The 21,584-nt window shown below is 42.6% G+C and overlaps 1 protein-coding gene across 1 annotated transcript; it reads left to right on the top strand.

The window, feature by feature from the left end:
- The first annotated feature begins 16,734 nt into the window (after positions 1-16,734).
- On the top strand, positions 16,735-18,846 carry LOC125705234 (putative C-type lectin domain family 20 member A). Its single transcript, XM_048971677.1, has 3 exons — positions 16,735-16,861; positions 17,670-18,026; positions 18,306-18,846. Exons 1-3 carry the CDS (start codon positions 16,735-16,737, stop codon positions 18,662-18,664), a joined length of 843 nt encoding a protein of 280 aa, XP_048827634.1. The 3' UTR covers positions 18,665-18,846.
- The last annotated feature ends 2,738 nt before the right edge of the window (positions 18,847-21,584 follow it).

Below are 21,584 nucleotides of genomic sequence, written 5' to 3'. Positions count from 1 at the left end.
CGAGCGCGTAGAGAGCATGGATTTTCTGCTCGCGAGCGCATGCGCGCGTGGTTTTTATGCGCACGACTTTTGGCACTAATTTGACGCTATAGATGGCGCAAACTCACCAAGCTTTTGTGGCACTGCTGAAAGTGGGGGAAAAAAACAAACAAAAAAAAATAAAATAAACCATAACCAAACCATAACTCCATAAATCATAATTCCCCCTTCCCCTCACAGGGGACACAACACATTTACCATAAATGGTTCACTCAAGTACATTGTGCTGTGTGTTTATAGTAATATATTTAAGGTAGGTACAATGCAACTGGAACCAAAATGAGAAAGAATTCAATATAAAAACATAACTCAAAATGGCAAGAATAAGCTGCTTAGTTGTAATTCATCCAAGCATTTGTCTAACTGTAGACTTTGGCTAATAGGTAATTATATTCCATAACCAAGAGGAACACAGCGAGGCCCATGTCACAGCTCAGCACCGCCTGTCCCCCAAAGCAGAAAAAGTGTCGGTCTCCCAGTAACTGAAGGCATCCTGTACAAGTTCCTACACAATGAGTAGATTTGACACATTCACGATGACATTTTACCTTTTTGGAATTCAGGGGGGGGGGGGGTAGCTTCCTAGTACTTCTGGCATAATCTAAAGGCCGATTCATGTTTCTATAGTATGTTGACACAGAAGATTAGGACGCCCTAGGACGCCACGCCCTACACAAATGGCCTACACTGTTATTGAGCATTTATACTTGTGCGTGATCTGCGTTGTCATGACGCGTAATCATAGCTCTGGGGAGGTGCACGTCAGTGTACGGCACAGGGTACACGCCCATGCCATATCCACAGGGTACACGCCCATGCCATACCTACGGGGTACACGCCCATGCCATATCCACAGGGTACACGCCCATGCCATACTTACCTCATACTGACAGTGAGCTAGATCCTACACACAAGTTATATATCAGCCTTAACCATCATTCTCTTACTACCTGAGTGGTTGCATTATTGTTCCAGATACTGTGTCAATACAGTATGTTACGTAAATTTGTGTACATTGTTCTTAATCATTTATGAAAATATTTTGAATATACTGTACATAAGATAAGTCGTCAGATTTTAATGTTACCTCTGTTGCTGGCTAGGAAACTCAGGAGACAAGGTACAGACAAGCGTCTCTCCGGGGCTGAGAGTTATCGAAGGAACCCATATGAAAAAACACACACGGTTCTGTGTGTATATATATATGTATATATATGTATATATATATATATATATATATATATATATATACTTAAAAAAATATATATTAAATATATGTAACAATGCATGATGTTTTTTTTATATGTCCATTACAAGCCAATGTTATTCTTATATGATTATGGCCACATTTATACCAAAAACACACGACATGTAAGGCACACAAGGGAAAAGCCTATAGGAAAAATATAGAACTTTTACATGAATTTTACATTTACTTTATGTGGTAACATATGGCTTTAGTAGGAAATACATGATAATTGCCTGTTGTTAAAAAAATTACATTGCTTTTATATGATTCTTTTGAAAGACATGTATGATCTCTCTGCATTCAGTTGGTTTAATTACACATGAGAAAATTCATGTTAGGTTCTCAGAATGCAGAGTGAATCAGCTAAAATAGAATGTATCCTTTTCAAAATACTCATTTAAACTCAAATCAAATTCAAATTTTATTTGTCACATATACAATCATACATAGTAGGACATGCAGTGAAATGTATTTGCAGTGCCCGACCTATTAAGAATAACACAGAATGCAAAAATAAAAACAGAAGATGAGAATAAAATGTAGTAAAATAAAATGTAAAGATGTAAAATATAAACCATAATAATAATAGAATATAGAGATAAAAATATAGAATATAAAGAGAGTTAAGAATAAAAATAGAAATATGTACAAATAGAATAAAATGTGTACTTAGCTGCAACAATGTCCAATTATTATTATTGGTGTAAAGTGCAGTGTACACACAGTGTGTGTGTGTGTGCGTGGGAAGGGGGGGGGGGAAGGGGGGGTGATCTGAATCCAGTCCCAGGTGGTGATCTGGTTCAGAACCTGAACAGCCTGAGAGAAGAAGCTCCTCCTCATTCTCTCAGTGTTGGTCTTGCGAGCGAAGATGCTTCCCTGACCTCAACAGGGAGAAGAGTACATTGATGGAATGGCTGAGGTCTTTCATTATCTTCCTGGCTTTGGTCCAGCTCCGCTTGGTGTAGATGGACTGCAGGTCAGGTAGCTCAGTGCGAATGATGCGTTCGGCCGCTCGTACCACTCTTTGGAGAGCCTGTCTGTCCTGCTTGGTGCTATTCCCAAACCAGGTGCAGATATTTCCCGTCAGGATGCTCTCGAAGGTCCAGGAGTAAAAGTTCCTCAGCACCCTCGGTGGTAGGTGGAAGTCTCTGAGGCATGTCAGCTGGAACAGATGCTGTCGGACAGTGATGTGGCAGGACCATGACAAGTCCTGTGTGATGTGAACACCTAGGTACGTTCGGAAGTTGTCCACTCTCTCCACTGGCATCCCACTGATGTGAAGGGGCTGGTAGCTCCTAACCTACTTCGTGCTGAAGTCCACGATCAGCTCCTTTCTCTTGCTGACATTAAGAAGGAGGTTGTTCTCCTGGCACCAGTTCCGGAGGTTTTTAATCTCCTACAGATAGGCCTTCTGTGCCAGAGATCAGGCCCAGCACAACAGTGTTGTTAGCAAACCTGATGATGGAGGTGGAGTCTGACGTGGGTACGCAGTCATGAGTGTACATGAATACAGCAGGGGAATCAAAACAGTGCTGAGAGTGATAGAGGGAGAGACATGTTTGCCCACCCTCACTGATTGTGTCTCGAATTGAGGATCTACTGATACAGTGATGAGCTGAGTTCTAATTGTGTGGAACCACTGTCCGTGATTCAATGGAGTTCATTCAAAGAATTCTGCGTAAAAACTAATACCAATCAAACCTTTATTAAACATGCATTTAACATCGATGTAGAACTTATTTGCTTGACAGAACATCAATTTAGGATGTATTTTACATGAATAGAGGACACACGCATTTAATATGTATTGTACATGAAAGTAGGACTTATGTTGACAGTACAATTATTTCATATGTGTTAAACATTTATGAAGGAAATATATGTCTAATGACACATTAAGTTAATATGAATTGTGTATTTATTTTGAGTGTCACGGAAAGAGCTTACATAACACAGGTAAAACGCATATAGGAAGTCGAATGAATAGGGGTCTGTTAGGTGACAATCCCTTTATGGTGGCCATCAATCAGTGTTCCCTTGCAGGTACTGGTGCACAGTGGATTCCCAGCAGGCTGTCCTGTTACAGTACATCCATGCAAATGAACTGTCCCCCATATGCAAACATCTTGTTACGTCTATGCTATTTTGCATTATATATTTACAAACAAATATGACCAAAGACGAATATAGATGCAGTTTTACACAGAAAATGTGGTGCTGTGAAATCTTAAAAAAAACCCAGTCGTGACAAGATGGAAAATGACACTGTGTCCTGGTACCAAAATAAATTATTAGTAAGCACCATGCACATTCACATCCACACTCTTCTCTTTATTTCTTCCTTGGAGAAATACTGCCCTCTAGCGGCACAACGGAAAAACGTGTTTTCCATGAACAGTATAACGGGGGGTTGCGGTTTCACCACTGTGGTCTGTTTTGTTATTTGATTCTGGTCTTAGCTAAATAAAACCCCTTTTGTTTGTTCCTATACCTGCCCAGTGGTTTTATGAACGTGACAGGAGGAAGAACCACAAACCTCATGCAAAACAAGTGGTAGAATGGAACATTTAACCCGGAATAGCTAGTTACAGCACTGACAGCCCAGTTTATCCAAAGCCAGTGGCACCGATCTCCACCCAGCTCTACACCTCACACTACAGATCTAACTGGGGGTGAACAATGAGCTAAAGCCAGGACTAGAGTCCCTATAGGTTAGACTGAATAAGTGTGTTTTTAGTCTAGACTTGAGTATTGAGAGTGAGCCTGAATCCCACACATCCGGTGGAAGACCATTCCACAGCTGAGGAGCTCTGTAGGAGAAAACTCTGCAGCCTGCCGTAACTCTTTCTACCCTGGGTACTAACAGATATCCTGCTCCTTGAGAATGAAGCAAGCGTGGAGGGTTGTATGATGTCAGCAAATCACTAAGGTATTCTGGTGCTTTATAAGGCCATTCAGTGCTTTATAAGTCAATAGCAGTATTTTATAGTCAATCCGAGACTTAACTGTAAGCCAGTGAAGGGAGGATAATACAGGGCTAATATGATAAAAAAAAAAAATTTGTGTTTGTGAGAACTATGGCTGCTGCATTCTGTACCATCTGAAGTTTATGTAAGTGTAGGAACCGTCCACTGGCCCAATGGCGGAATCCAATTGGACAGCCAAAGGCTTGGAAGGTGTGTGAGTCCTTCAGAGTGCTCCTGTAAAGTTACTTACCCTTTTTAGGTAAAACTGAATTATATGTGACTCCAATTAAATTAAAGATTTTTTATGGCAGTTTTAGTCATGATATTTCTGTTACTCAGATTACTCCTGGGCTGTGCCTTCTATTGCTGAACTCCCACTAATCCTGGAAGGTGGGGTACACCGGATTCGCCTCGGTCTTGGCCGTAACTCAGCGTGTTTGCGCCTCAGAGGCAGAGCCGGTGTAAAGACATAAAACTTATAGGTCCTGCAGGGCCCAACTCTGATCAGCCTGCATCAGTCTATTTCAGAGCTCTGCTGGCCCAGGCAAGACTGGACTCTACTCGTCAAACCACCCCTTTTAAGGAAGGCAAAAGCCTGCCGGCTTCTGAGAGACTGGATAGGAATAACTGGAGCAACACAAAAAAAGCAAGACCTTTCACCCCCAGAGTGACCGGAGCTCCACAGTCAATCCACAGCAGCAACAGCTGTCAGTCCCCAGACACAGACACCTTTTCCACTAGAAATAGGATAACTCACCACACATAGATGTTAGGGTCTCGTTTGAATAGGCATGAGACGGCGAGTGTTATACACTCAGATTTAAGGCAGTATAGTTTTCCCTAGGAGAACTATAGAAACTTCGGCTAAACCCACCAAACTGAGAGAGCCTCTCAGATGGCAGAACAAGGGAATTACAACCACCCCCTAAAGTGATCTGATTGGCTGGGGACCTGAGAACCAAGGCCAACAATGCCCCTAAAATTAATCATTGACCGAAATTGGTCAGTCTTCAGAGACATGCCATCACCTGGTCTGGATACTTAAGGAAGGGCTTCAGAAGTAGTCGGGGAGTCACTCTGTAATCAGAGCTCCCGCAGAGAACTGGGCGAAAGTCCATCTGTAGTCAGATACTTTCCACAGAACTTTGTGCACTCTCAGCTGAGGAATGTGATTGTTTAATATTATATTTGTCCAAATGTATTTACAAGTATGTGCCCACATGTCAATAATTGTATATTGTAGTATGATTAATAAATGTTGTTTTGATTACTTTATGACTGTCTGATTTGCTAACTTCTTCATAAACTTTCCAGATTGGACTTCTATGCTGATTAGGTGGTAGACTAAAGTGGTAAATACTATCTTGCAACCTCTGGGTTAAATCCCCTTTATCCGGGTCCCAAACTCGACTGCCCAAGTTAAGTTAGGTGGATACCAAAACTATACCTCTGGAGTTCGCACACGCTCAGTTACGGGCCGACTTAACCTCTGAGGTCAACACATGCTGATGAAAGGTACCGGTCTACCCTCTGAGGGGCGTACACACTATGTTCCTAGGCACCGGGCATAGTCCCTGAGACGCTCACATAAGACAATGGGCGGCATCGGCGGAGTCCCTGAGACGAGCCAAAAGTAAACCTCGTACAAACTACCGCAACAAACGGTGCGCCTTCACAGCCGCTGAGGTTGACACATGTTATGATATGGGCTGCCCCCAGCTGAGCCTCTGAGGTGGACGTACGTGTGGTTCGGGTAAACATCGGCTTAATCTCCGAGGCACCCACATGCTCAGTAATTGGCAGACACTGGGCCTTTGGGGAATTATATAGGTCGAGGGACCCGAATAATCAGAGGCTGACATTGTCTTAAATGGTGGCGATTTCCGTACCTTTAAGACAAACCCTGCGGAACAAGCCCACGGATCGCCCTGTCGGCCGAGGCGAATCTGGCAGACTCCTTCGTCAGGGGTAAACTAGAGTTGGTAATCTAAAGGAGAGTCCCGAAGTAATCCGAACAACATAAACGTCATGACTACAATATACTGAAATAAAGGTCTTTAATAAAATGGAGTAAGATATGTGTCTAAAAGAATATCTTGTATATTAAAAAGGGTAAGTAATTCCCAGGAGCGCTTGGAAGGACCAACACGCATTCACAGCCTTCGGCTGCGCCATTGGATTCCGCCATTGGGCCAGTGGGCGGCTCCCTACACCGGTATTCACAGTAACTCAACTTGGGCAGTCACATCGGGTCTAGGAGAAACAGGGTCGAGTCAGAGGCTGCAAGAGAGTGTTAGAATAACCCCAGTCTACGGGAAACATGCAGAGGTTAGCAAAGTCAGACAGCTAAGAAGTAATCAAAACACAGTTTATTCACAATTAATACAAGGCACATCAGTTTAACCAAATATAACATTAATGTAATTTTAACATGTGGCCACAAATCCTAAACTATACCATCCAATCAAAAGCAATACAACAATTCCATACCTTAGCTGAATGGACACAGAGTAACTGTAGAAAATATCTGCTTACAGATGTAGATTCACGAAGCACTGTGTGGGAGCTCTGATTACAGAGTTTCTCCCTTTGCTACTCTGGAGCTCTTCCTTAAGTATCCAAACCAAGTGACAGACTGTACCAAATATTGTGACTGATTATTTTAGGGACTATTTGGATCTTGTGTGTGTGTCCTGGGGAACTGTTGATCTTACCAATTCTCAGACCCTCAGCCAATCGAATTTCTTTAGGAGGAATGTGGGAATTCCTTTGTTCTACCAGGTGATTAGATCCTCCACTTTGGTGGGTTTAGTCTTACTTTCTATATTTCTCTTATGTGAGAACATACTGCGTTAAGGTTGAGAGTATTGTGCCTGTCGTACTGTGACCATTGAAATGAGACCAAACATGGGTGTGTGTGTCCCTCATGTCAGTCTGGGGTGATACCTCCTGTGTTAGTGTGAGTTGGCGAGTGTTGGATGCATCTGTGTCTTGATGCAACCAGGAATTGTCGCTGGAATTTGGCTGCAGGGTTCTGGCCGCCCAGGGGGGTGAGGTGTCTCTTTCGATGTAGTGACCGGGTGATTTGGGTCCAGTCTTGTCGAAGCCAGTGGACCTTTGCCTTAGGACACTGGATGGAACATTGCAGGCTTTCCAGAGCTCAGACCGACGGGGCCTGCAAGGCTTGCGGCTTTACATAAGGATCTAGATGGACAAGGATTTCTGACCACTGTGTTAGGTTGTGTAGGAAGGCCACCAATGCCTTATTTCATGCATCCTTTGCCCAATTACCAGAACTTCTGTTTTAACTCAATGAATGAATTGATCTGATTGGAAAAAGGCCCCATTGCTTCCGGGATAGGCTCCGGACCCCTCGTGGGTACTCCGGTTTCCCCCCACAGTCCAAAAACATGCTGAGGCTAATTGGAGTTACTAAATTGCCCGTAGGTGTGCATGTGTGAGTGACTGGTGTGTGAGTGTGCCCTGCGATGGGCTGGCCCCTCATCCTGGGTTGTTCCCTGCCTCATGCCCATTGCTTCTGGAATAGGCTCCGGACCCCCCGCGACCCAGTAGGATAAGCGGTTTGGAAAATGGATGGATGGATGGAAAAAGGCAGGTTTAGAGACCTTCTTGTGTTGTGGGCATTGACCCTCTGGATCCCTTCTTGTGCTTCAGTGCGGGACATTCCAGTGTTTTATGGTGCATGCATGTTCCCCGTTGTATTATTGCTCTGTGCTGGATGGTGAAAATAATCACGTGATGTGAGCTGGGAGAAAGAAACAAGAAAAACGAAAGACAGACATTTTGGTACCAGCAGAAGGATAATATATAAGAAAAGTGAATGGATGGTGGATCATACAATGGGCTGTAATGGGATGTAGGGTCTTGGCGTTTGTTATGGGGTTAAAGGTAAAAACTAACTTCCATACGTACATCAGTAATCATGCTTAGTGTTACTGTGCATCCCTGTCATCCCAGCATGTCTACCCTGCCCCTTATTAAAACTCTAGCATTCAAATTAACACCAGAAGGAAAAGGAAGCAAGATCATTTATTTTTGTTAAGTTTTATTTATTGACTGGAGTGTATAAAATGAGAAACTACAGCAATGTAGAACTTGCTTTTTTTCCACAATGTGTAACAAAACATTGCCTCAAGTTCCTGTTTTTATGAATTCTTTCTTATAGCAGTAAAATCTTACACTCCTTCCCTTTGAGTGAGTCAAGTATGTAAATGTTTGTCCACCTCCTGAAAGAATGCAGAACAGAAGGGTAAAATAAATATACAACAACATTTGCATTCTGCTTTACATACATAGTTCTATATACACCTAGAGAGATTCCAGAACACTGTGTTTGATACAGTAGATACTCTCATGATCAGAGGCTCAAAGAGTCTTTCGTACAGTGAGAGAGAGAAATCCTTCCGATTCACAGAGATCAGGTAATGGCATATATTGCGTTTCTTTCTACCATCATACTTTAATTTTTCTTTTTTTAAAATGTATATTCTAATTCACAGTTGTACACTGGCATGAGCTTAATATGTAACAGATAATGCAAAATGTGCAACTTTTTACAAAATTAGTATACAGATGCTGCTCATATAATTAGGATATCTTCAAAAAGTTGATTTATTTCACTAATTCCATTCAAGAAGTATAATGTATACATTCATTCCACATAGACTGACATATTTCAAGTGTTTATTTCTTTTAATTTTGATGATTATAACTGACAACTAATGAAAACCCCAATTCAGAATCTCAGAAAATTAAAATATTACTTAAGACCAATATAAAGAAAGGATTTTTAGAAATCCTGGCCAACTGCAAAGTATGAACATGAAAAGTATGAGCATGTACAGCACTCAGTACTTAGCTGGGGCTCCTTTTGCCTGAATTACTGCAGCAGTGCGGCGCGGCATGGAGTCGATCAGTCTGTGGCACTGCTCAGGTCTTATGAGAGCCCAGGTTGCTCTGATAGTGGCCTTCATAGATTTTCAATGGGGTTAAGGTCAGGCGAATTTGCTGGCCAATTAAGAACAGGGATACCATGGTCCTTAAACCAGGTACTGGTAGCTTTGGCACTGTGGGCAGGTGCCAAGTCCTGTTGGAAAATGAAATCTGCATCTCCATAAAGTTGGTCAGCAGAAGGAAGCATGAAGTGCTCTAAAATGTCCTGGTATACAGCTGTGTTGACTTTGGACCTCAGAAAACACAGTGGACCAACACCAGCAGATGACATGGCACCCCAAACCATCACTGACTGTGGAAACTTTACATTTGACCTCAAGCAACGTGGATTCTGTGCCTCTCCTCTCTTCCTCCAGACTCTGGGACCCTGATTTCCAAAGGAAACGCAAAATGTACTTTCATCAGAGAACATAACTTTGGACCACTCAGCAGCAGCCCAGTCCTTTTTGTCTTTAGCCCAGGAGAGACACTTCTGATGCTGTCTGTTGTTCAAGTGGCTTGACACAAGGAATGTGACAGATGGAACCCATGTCTTGCATACGTCTGTGCGCAGTGGTTCTTGAAGCACTGACTCCCGCTGCAGTCCACTCTTTGTGAATCTCCCCCACATTTTTGAATGGGTTTTGTTTCACAATTCTCTCCAGGGTGCAGTCATCCCTATTGCTTGTACACTTTTTTCTGCCACATCTTTTCCTTCCCTTCGCCTCTATATTAATGTGCTTGGACACAGAGCTCTGTGAACAGCCAGCCTCTTTTGCAATGACCTTTTGTGTCTTGCCCTCCTTGTGCAAGGTGTCAATGGTCGTCTTTTGGACAATTGTCAAACCAGCAGTCTTCCCCATGATTGTGTAGCCTACAGAACTAGACTGAGAGACCATTTAAAGGCCTTTGAGGTGTTTTGAGTTAATTAGCTGATTAGAGTGTGGCACCAGGTGTCTTCAATACCGAACCTTTTCACAATATTCTAATTTTCTGAGATACTGAATTGGAGTTTTCATTAGTTTTCAGTTATACTAATCAAAATTAAAAGAAATAAACACTTGAAATATATCAGTTTGTGTGGAATGAATGTATACATTATACACGTTTCACTTGAATGGAATTATTGAAACAAATCAACTTTTTGAAGATATTCTATTTATATGACCAGCACCTGTATATTTAACCACCCACATGCATCATAGGGGACTTTAAGTTCTACCACACTGGGAAATCAAACTCTTATCAGGACCTGCTACTAAATACAGTCTTGGTTAGGAATTTAGGCACCCGTCGATTTCAATGAAAATTAAAAGTAATTGAACAACAACAACAACAAAACTGCTAGGATTGCTGCTATATGAAGCAGTGGTGTAGATGTGAGGTGCACTTGTGTTGTGTTGTGTTGTGTTGTGCTGTGCTGTGCGCCTGTTGAAGCGGTTGATTGGAATTATTTGGAAATAAATTTGAGTGTTTGTGTGCCAGTACATTGGGTGGTTGTTGTTACATATATAGATTATATATATTTTTTCAGTCAACGTAAGTGCTTGTCTGCGTGTGTCACGTGAGTGGCGTTTCTGTCCGTGTACCTTCACAACAAACACCAGCAGGTGTAAGACCAGGCAGATAGAGAAGAGGTGGACCCTGAAATACAGGAAAACAGAACTTTAATCGGCATGGTGGTGCAGTGGTTAGCACTGTTGTCTCACACCTCTGGGACCCGGGTTCCAGTCTCCGCCTGGGTCACATGTGTGTGATTTTGCATGTTCTCCCCATGTCGTCGTGGGGTTTCCTCCGGGTACTCCGGTTTCCACCCATAGTCCAAAGACATGCTGAGGCTAATTGGACTTGCTAAATTGCTCATAGGTGTGCATGTGTGAGTGAATGGTGTGTGAGTGTGCCCTGCGATGGGCTGGCCCACCATGCTGGGTTGTTCCCTGCCTCGTGCCCATTGCTTCCGGGATAGGCTCCGGGCCCCTCGCGACCCAGTAGGATAAGTGGTTTGGAAAATGGATGGATGGAGACTGGGGAGGCAGGAGGGTCCTTAGGCACTGAGGAGCCCCCTCCCCTCAGGAAGAGGGAGGTTATGGTACATGTAGTAGGGGATTCAATTTTTAGACAGTTATGTGTGCACTCATGATAGAGGGTCCTATATGGTGATCAGGGGGCGTGGCACACACGAGGACTGGACACACTGGTCATCACAGAACCCTTCCCCAAAGGCATGCACTCCGGGAATGCCTCGAGGCAAGGGGTGTACAGGACGAGACTGGGAAAAAATGACCTGGAAAACAGGACCTGGAAAACAACAGCAAAACCATTAACGGGGAGCAGGAAACAAAACCGAAACACAGAACAGACACAGAGGAAAAAGCCAGGACAGGACCTGAAAGAGAACAGGGAACACAGACAGGCAGATAAGGCAGGGAGACAGAGGGGAAACAACAACAGGAGAAACAAAAGGGCCAGGAGTGAACATGGGAGGCACAGAGGGACGAGGAGCAGAGACCGGAGGGACAAAAGGACCAGGAGACACAGAGGGACGAGGAGTCGTGACAGAGGACCAAACCGGAAAGGACCAGGGACAAAGGGGAGCCCGAGGGAGCCACAGCGGGCGACGGGCTGCAGCCGGAGGGGCCGCAGGCGACCGGGAGGCCGGAGCAGGAGGGGACCTCGGAGGGGCCAAGGAGGCAGGGCTAGGGACAGGCGCAGGGGATGAGGAGGGAGGTGGAGGGGGCACCGGCGAAGGCAGGGAGGGAGGGGGAGCCGCAGCAGGCTACGGCGTAGCCACAGTAGGCCAGGAGGACGTCCACCGACGCGCCGGAGTGGGGGAACCTGCAGGCGACCGACGAGGTGTTGGAGGCGGGACCGAGGCAGGGTGATGAGGTGTCGGAGGGGGACCCGCAAGCACCCCCTGAGCCCCAGGCGTGGGCTGCACCGGGACCTCGGGCGGAGCAGCAGCCGGAGGCGGGACCTTGGGCGGAGCAGCAGTTATTAGTTAAGTTCTACCCAAACGAGCTTGATGGGCCGAATGGCCTCCTCTTATTTGTAAATTTCTTACTTTCTTAAAACTTTCATATAATGAAATAAAAAACATAGACATGAAACGCGCACTGCACACAATTATTGGCATCCATTTAGAATTTCTAATTATTTCTTCAAACTAGATAACAAATAAGACTCACCTGTGCTTAATATTCGGTGTTCAAATGACCTGAATTAAGATTTGGTTTTTCTGCATAAAAAGCGGCTTATTGCTTCCAGTTTCTTTTTCACAATGGCAAAGAGAGCTGTCTGGGAGCATCAGAACCGGTATTATTAAAAAGCATAACAATTCCAAGGGTTACAAGGCCAAAGAACTTGAAATTCCTGTTTCAACAGTTTGCAACATTATCAAGATGCTTTCAAGATTTGGTGCCAAGAAGAAAGTTAATGAGAGAAGTCTGCGAAAGTTGGTGCGGATTATGGAAAAAAGTACCATGCAATGCATCTAAATATTGTTTTGGAATGTATTTGAATGCTTGCTGACCTGGAGCAATCTGGACCGGTGGTTTCGGCCTGCACCATATGCCACACAATAAACCAAGTAGAACTTAATGAGTGGAAAGACAAAGGAGGACATCACTATTAAAAGTATGGCACAAAAAGGCAAGAGATTTTTTGCAAAAACTTTCTTAAGTCTTAAATAAGTCTTTCTGGGATAATTTCTATGGGTAGATTAAACCAAAGTTGAGCTCTTTGTAAATGTAGTGCCTCAGTTTATTTATAGTCGGCAAAATGAAGCCCATGAGGACAAGAACATGCTACTTACAGTACCAAAGGAACGACAAAATCAGAAGATTACCATGGCATTTTGGAGCGAAATGTACTATCCAGTTTCCATAAACTAGTCCTGAGGCTAAAGTCTTGGGTTTTTCAGCCAGATAACAACCAAAGCACACAGTCCAACAGTAGAAGAGAATGGTTGCCAAGGAAAAGATGGACTGTTTTAAACTGTCCATCGATGAGTCCTGACCTAAATCCCACTGAAAACCTCTGCAGGGAGCTGAAATCTGCCACTGAAAAAAGGACTCCTGCAAACTTTAAAGAGCTTGAATGTATAGCAATGGAAGAGCGGCAGAAATTACCAACAGACAGATGCAAGAAGCTTATAAATGGCTACAAAAAATGTTGAGAAGCTCTCGTTTTTGCCAGAGGTTTTGCAAACAAATATTAGTGAAGGGTGCTGATAATGGTGTCCAGCATGCTTTTCATGTCTGTATTTTTTATTTCACTACATGAAAGCTTTTCGTTGTTGTTGTTGGTGGTGGTGTTCACTAACTTTGGACATTATATTTAATATAATTCTGATTATACATAATTGCTTCATTCTACATTCTGTACTTACAGCTGAGGGTGCCAATAATCCTGACCAGGACTGTATGTGTGTGTGTGTGTGTGTGTGTGTGTGTGTGTGTGTGTAAACTGAAGTGCAAACTGAAGAAATATATTTTCATGAACTATACCATGATAGTATATACTATACTACAGAATGGGCAAAAGATTTTAAATAACTTAAAATATACAAAAAAAATAAATGCATAGAAATGAATCCAAATAAGAGAAACAGAACTATACAACCAGAACAGACAAGCAGAATAAAAGTACAAACTCTATAAAGAACAGTATATACTATGCCATATGCTATAGAACAAAAATAAACAAATACAAACATGCATACATACATACATAAATAAAATCCACACAGCATTTTTCTTGCTTTAGCCAATGGCCAGTACACACCTGAAAGTCTAAAGGATCTTTAGCTTTCTGCTAATGTTATAATATCTTTAGCCTGCAAACATTAACATTGACTATCTTACTCAAGACATTTCCTACTATTAATGTTATGCGTGCATAGGCGACATGGTTCCTCAATCATTCGAATGTTTCATAGAGACAACAGGAATGTAATCCAACAATGTGCACTGTCCTGTAATATTGTATACTTACTGCAATGCTTCATGTTACAATATTACACTTGCATTTTACAGTATACAGTAAATGTAGTTTACACAGTTACATACTGTGCATATACTGTAGTACACACACAAATGTATGCATACTAGCAGTGTATTCATGTGTATAATTATGTACGTGTTTGGGTGTTACAATATATGTACAGTATGTATAACTTTGTACAGTTGAAATTGATATGTCATACAGAAAAAGTATGACTTTGTGCATTTGCAGCTATTGTCATCAAAACATTAGCCATAGTTTACATCAGAAAATACTTACCGAGTACCCTGGTCATTTGACAAAGTGGGTAAACATTTTGACCACCTTGTTCATGAACAATAGAAGAAGGGCTTGTCATCCTGAATGGTCATGGTGTGGGGAGCCTTTTCAGCTGATCTTCCTGCTGGTTCACTATGAAAAGTCAATTGATGCTGTCAAATATAGTAGAATATTAACGAATTACTTGCTTCCCACAACTGAGAATGAGGAATGCTGGGATTTTTCAACAACATAGAGTTCCTGCTCACACAGCAAAGTCAAGAAGGGGCCTCATCAGTCTCATGTGGTCAGAGTCCAGATTTAAACCCTATATAGTATATCTGATCTCACATCAAATACAAACTAGCGGGGAAACATTTTCCACTACTGATCAACTGTTTAAGGCCATCAAAACTGAGAGGAACAGTATTGACTCCACTTTCCATGAAAGGTTGTCTGCAAGTTCACTCACAAATATTTAATGTTGGAGGAAATGCAGGGAAAAGTCATCTTAACGGTTATTTTATACAGTAGTTCAATTTCTTGCTAATTTCCTGATTATTGATTTTATGTTCAAAGATGATTTCTTGAATGTTGCAGCTTTGCCAATTTTTTATGCTGCCAAATGTACATAGTATTAACAATAAGAAACAGAGGTAAATTATAACAATTACGGAACACTGTCAGGTGATGTCATTCAGGTCAGGAGGCAGGACAGATTACAGAGACATGTGACATTTGGCAGGAAGGAGAGAGAGAAGTTGCTTTGTGAATACTGTACTTACTGGGATTTTATAGGCATAAATGTAATGACAGGCATGGGGGGGCAGAACAGCCATTCAGTTATGATTCATAAAGCCAAGAAACAGCTGATCAAAGGAGTGGGGGCTGCCTCTGACCCTCTGTATATTTATATTACTCTATACTCCTACTGTGCCTGTATGTCTATCAGTCAGGAGTTTGCATGCATTATGGTGGGACAGTGAGAGGCTCAGTGGGTTAAGTCTCTGTGCCTGTAATCAGAAGGTCACTGGTTTGCAATTGGCCCTTGAGTGAGGCCCTTAACCCCCAGCTCCATGGATGCCACTGCAAGTGGCTGCGCTTCCTCACCAAGCTTGCTCTCACCTACATGTTTGTCACAGAGAGCAAGATGGGGTAGGTGAAAAGAGAGAATTTCCACATGGGGGTTAATAAAAGTATCATCATCACTTAGCTATATGTCTCTGTCTTTGAGTGACTGAGACTGCTTATGGACCTGTCTCTGTGTAGGAATGTCTGACTGAGACTGCTTATGGACCTGTCTCTGTGTATGGGTGTCTGACTGAGACGGCTTATGGACCTGTCTCTGTGTATGAGTGTCTGACTGAGACTGCTTATGGACCTGTCTCTGTGTATGAGTGTCTGACTTAGACTGCTTATGGACCTGTCTCTGTGTATGGGTGTCTCACTGAGACTGCTTATGGACCTGTCTCTGTGTATGAGGAAGAACACACTTAGTTAGGTTTACTGGATATCCATATGGCTTTTATGCTCATTATACTTACTATATAATCTTTTTTTTTTTTTAAACTATGCAAGTATTTTCATATTCTTAAATATTTTGGTAGCTTATTACTTATTGTAAACTGGGATTTGAAAGGGAGTCACTACACAAATAACTTTGCATAATGTGTCTGTGTGCATGTGATCATATGATCAGTATCAATATCAATGTTTTCTGCAGCTCGTTGGATCAGCATGATGGGTTGTAATGTGTTTCTTCTGCTGAAACTTCTACTGATTTCAGGTCAGTTTCTGTCATATGGCACTTAAATTATAAAAAGGATCCCAAAAATTGACATACTGACCAAATCTGCCAAAAGTCAGTCATATTATATAACAACAAGTAAATTGACATTCAGATTCAGACAAATCTGATTATTAACAGTATGTATGACTTAATAATGTATATCCATCAGCCTGTCAGTTCAAAGATGGACTTACAAAAGCCTTTTCTCATCTTGTCAGATCAGGTTTATATTTTTCTATTTGTGATCATGTGTATTTGTGTCTCTCTGCCTGTGTGACTTTTTTACAGAGTTTCACAGTCACAGTTCATGCCTTTTACATCAGTACCATTTTGTAAACATAAACCTGACCTGGACTGACGCCCAGGCTTACTGCAGACAGAACTACACTGACTTGGCTACCATTGACAATATGAAGGACATGAAAAGACTAACTGAGTCTGTAGGCTCTAATTATACTGGGGAGGCTTGGATAGGACTGATGAATGGAACATCATGGAGATGGCAGTGGTCCTCAGGAGAAGGAGACACAGGGTACACCAACTGGTATAAGGATGCAACGTACAACCAGAATAATGGCAATTACTGTGTTGGGATAAAAGACAACGGTTTTTGGAATAATGTTGATTGTTCAAAACCGACTGAAACTGGGTATTTCATCTGTTATACTGGTGAGTAACATTAACCAGTTCTTTTCTGACAACTGGAACATGCCTTTGAAAGTATACAGTACTATCCAGCCATGACTTAATCCATAGTAACTTTGACAGGTAAAAAGCACTACAGCCTAAATGAGAGTACATTCTATTGTAGTGCATGGATACAGGATCTGTCTAAAGGTTGAGTTTTAAAAGCTTTTTGAAAAAGGTATTTGTCTTCTGCCAACATTTCCATAAGAGAGCCACACAAATAAATACACAGATATGTATAGAGCTTAGGGGAATTAAAGAAGGATGAATGAACCAGGACTGTCAGCTGACTGAGTATAATGGATGTCAATCACAGCCCCTCATTTAGATTCAGGGAAAAATAACAGTTGCTGTGTATTTAATGGCACAAGTACTGTGCTAGCATAGGAATCAACATTCTGACATGAGCAGCTGGGTTTTACATTTGATGAACAATAAAAAAAAAGAAAACCCTTAATCATGGTATGTCATGCTAACTGACACGTAAAGAAGGGAAATTTATTTAGTAATTGATGGTGTAAGGTTGGCTGAGGGGTATTTTTATTTCTGGAGGCTGATAGTGACTCAGCAGGTTAAGATACTGCTGATAGGTGGCAGAGTGATTATACTGCTGCACTCCATAACACCCCCCCCCTTTGCTTTGGATAATACCATCAGCTAAGCATTTTAGGAGTAAATGATTTCTGGGTTATTGCTGTTTCTTATGCTATTTACAACAAATCCACAGCTCCCACCTGTAAAGATGGAATAAATGCTACCTGGAACTTCACCTTGATTAACCAACATCTGAATTGGTCTGGTGCTCAGAACTACTGCAGATCCAATTATACAGACCTGGCCACTGTGAGGAATAAAGAAGATAATGACTTGATAAATAATATGGTTAAACATGACAATTGGGCATGGATTGGCCTGTTCCAGGACACATGGGGATGGTCAGACCTGTCAAACTCCTCATTCCGTAACTGGAAAACTGGTCTAAATGATAATGTGGGCGACAAATGTGCTTTAGCTCAGGTCACCTGGCCTGGGACATGGGATGTGACTCCATGTGCTGAAAAGCATCCATTCATATGCTATGATGGTGAGTAATGTAACTTTACTACAGTGGCTGATTCTCACCTTTATCTAACGACATTAATATATATTACTTTAAGAATATACAACACCTAAAGTTAAAATTAGTGTTATAAGTACACATAAAACTACTCAGTTGCATCAGAAAGCTGTTTTGTCTACACTGATTTGTGAATTTCACGCCCTCTACTCTTCTGGTAATTAATTCCTTTCTCCAGATTTCCAAATGTCACATGACTTTCTCCTGAACTTGGCTTTCTGACAATCATCTTACCTTCTGCCTCAGATAACCTGATCTTGGTAAATAGTAACATGACCTGGAATGAAGCCCTGAATTACTGCAGAACGCACTATTCGGACCTGGTGTCTGTCGACAATGAGGAGATCCAGTACTGGGTCAGTAGGAGAGCTGAGAAGGCCTCCACTCATCATGTCTGGCTGGGGCTGCGCTTCTCCTGCTACCTGAACTTCTGGTTCTGGGTCAGTGCAGAAAATGTCTGCTACCAGAACTGGGCCCCAAACAACATATCCAACGGTAACTTGTGTGGAACCACAGGGGCAGTACAATCTAAAGACCCACATTACTGGGTCAGCCTGCCTGAGTATGAGACACTCAACTTCATTTGCTCCAAATGTCCAAGTTAGGCTGATCCATGAACACAGTAGCTGCAGAACTGTCAAAATGTATAAATGTGGAGCTTTATTCACTTTTGTTATGTGTTTATACTGTAGAAGTAGGATTGAAACCCCTTCTCTTGATCTTCACCACTCCAGATTTAGAATGATATACTGTATGAGTAGAAGACTGATTTAGTGTTTTTATTGAAATACTTAGCTTTTGCATAATTTAGAGGAACTGTCATCTCTTGTGTTTGTTACAGTAAGAGTAGAAATTATATATTAGGAATAGTAAGATTCGCCAATTCTCATCATCAGTCATAAAAGCTCAGTATGTTATTGCCCAGATAAAAAAAAAGGTTGCATCAGACACAATTTAGGATGAACTGAGGATACATTGTTTCTAATATCTCTGCATTGGTAACATCCATCCATTTTCTGAAACTGCTTACCCTGATGCAGGGGGCTTGGAGCCTATGTGCCCAAGGCAAGGAGCAACCCAGGATGGAGCACTAACCCATTACAGGGCACAGACACACACACACACACACACACACACACACACACACACACACGCGCGCGCACACACACACACACAGACAGACACGTACGCACACACAGGCAATTTGGTAACTCAAATCAGCCTCAGTATGTTTTTGGACTGTGGGAGGAAACCAGAGTACCTGGAGGAAACCCCATGACAACATGGGGAAAATATGCAAACTCCACACACAAGGAATCCTAGCAGGGACTGAAACCCAGGTCCTAGAGGTGTGAGGCAACAGTGCTACCCAGTGTACCACCATGCTACCCTCATCCCCCTTACCCCTCACCTTTAATAAATATATAATTATTGGTAGAAGGTCCTGTTTATTTTTAATATAGAAATCCATCCATCCATTTTCCCAGCCGCTTATCCTACTGGGTTGCGGGGGGTCCGGAGCCTATCCCGGAAGCAATGGGCACGAGGCAGGGAACAACCCAGGATGGGGGGCCAGCCCATCGCAGGGCACACTCACACACCATTCACTCACACATGCAGACCTACGGGCAATTTAGCAACTCCAATTAGCATCAGCATGTTTTTGGACTGTGGGGGGAAACAGGAGTACCCGGAGGAAACCCCACGACGACATGGGGAGAACATGCAAACTCCATACACACGTGACCCAGGCGGAGACTCGGACCCGGGTCCCAGAGGTGTGAGGCAACAGTGCTAACCACTGCACCACCATGCCGCCCCAATATAGAAATATAACTAATAATTTTTAATCTCTCAACTGTTTCTCAATTGCCCCTCATCTCCAGTACTGTTATCAGTGGCCAATTCCCAAAAGGTCTCGCATGAGTTGGAGTTGTGTTCAGCGATACATCGCATCATATTGCATCGAATCGCATTGAACCACATTGTTTTGAATCAAATTTTGTCAAATCACACTGAATCGCAATAGGGGTGAATCATATTGTACTGCTTAAGTTGCTTCATAATGTATTGGATATTCAGCAATGCATGTATCTCATCGGCCTCAATGATGGAGATGTACATCCCTAATATATTTGCATTTTGTACTTAAACAGCAGCAAACAACAAACACAGTAATGTCTTCCTGATTATATTAGTTATATGTCATATGTTTAGTGACATGAAGCTGCTAAATGTATAACTGAATAAAGGTATGAATAAAACTCACCTAAGTGATGAACATCTCAGATGTGGATCACCCACCTGTCTTGTAAATAATCCATCCATCCTCCAAGCACCTACCCTGGTCGAAGGGTGGGGCTGCAACAGATCTCAGGCAGCTCAGGGTTGGAGTCACCCTGGACTGGACGCGTCCATCATTGTGTTTACAAAGGTTAAATCACTACCATTCACCAAAAACTGTTCTATGTCAAACCAGTTTATCATTCAGCTGCTGTAGGACCCTGGAATCCCTCACACCTGGTTATACTGCATCACACTCAGCCTTTCAGCACCTTTAATAGAGAGACATTCAGCTAGGAAGAACTGCTACTATTGTGATTGAGACAGGAATATGAAAAGGGGTAAGGAGGGTGATTAGAGTCACTGTTACCATCACATACACAGCAGAAACCAGGGTGGGGGCTTTAGATCACTAGTGGATGCTGTCTGAATGAATCACTGGTACTCAAACGAGCAAATCTAGGCATAGATTAAAAGGAAATTGGTAACACTTTACTTAAGGCTATGTTTTTAGTGCTGTATAAACATATTCATGACAAATAATAATGTATTCTTAAAGCATTATGAACATGGCTATATATATTTATCAAAAGGCATAACATATTGTAGCAGGAGAAGGAAACGAGGTGTGTGCCTAATTAAGTTCTGGAGGGGAGTGGCCAATCGGAGAGGGCGCTCAGACTATTAGGGTTACCCTGGCACCAATGTTCTAGGCTCCTTGTCGGCGGTCACCTTAATTGTTGGATCTCCTGTTCGTTCGCGGACATCTTACCTTGGTGTGTTCAGCCCGGTACGGTGAATATTACAAGCTGCAGTAGAACGGTTGACGTTGGGGCTAATATGGCTGGGTTTTGAGTCCTTACCTTTTATTATTACAGGGTCCCGTGTGTTGTGGCGTGGGGTTGACAGCTGCTTCATCTCGCGTGGAACTACTGCTGCTCTGCCTAGCGGCGACGGCGCCCTGCTCTGCCTAGCGGCGGCTCAGCTTTACTTTGCCTTATTGCTGCTGTCTAGTGACGTTTGCACCGTTTCGTGCTTTGCGCTTCCGGTTTGTCCATACTCTGTCTAGCCTATAGCAGGCTGAGTCGTTAGCGGGTCCATAGCTGGGGGCAGGGGGGTGTGCGAGCCCACATGAGTGCGAGCGGGGGTTGGAGAAACTGACTGGTCCTCCGCTTCCTAAGGCTTTGTGTTTTTTGTTTTGATTGTATTATGTTTGTTTTGTTACCTTTGTTCTGTTTTGAA

This window comes from Brienomyrus brachyistius, chromosome 12 (assembly GCF_023856365.1).
Source record: "Brienomyrus brachyistius isolate T26 chromosome 12, BBRACH_0.4, whole genome shotgun sequence".
Classification (NCBI taxonomy): domain Eukaryota; kingdom Metazoa; phylum Chordata; class Actinopteri; order Osteoglossiformes; family Mormyridae; genus Brienomyrus; species Brienomyrus brachyistius.
The sequence above is the reverse complement of the archived record's forward strand: the minus strand, read 5'-3'. Positions and strand labels throughout refer to the sequence as shown.

Bases quoted from the DNA above. Each gene is read 5' to 3' on its own strand.
- LOC125705234 (XM_048971677.1), top strand. From the start codon at position 16,735: ATGAATGGAACATCATGGAGATGGCAGTGGTCCTCAGGAGAAGGAGAC. The intron at 16,862-17,669 runs GTTTTTGGAATA...ACAAATCCACAG, and splicing joins TGTTGGGATAAAAGACAACG to CTCCCACCTGTAAAGATGGA. The intron at 18,027-18,305 runs GTGAGTAATGTA...CTTCTGCCTCAG, and splicing joins TCCATTCATATGCTATGATG to ATAACCTGATCTTGGTAAAT.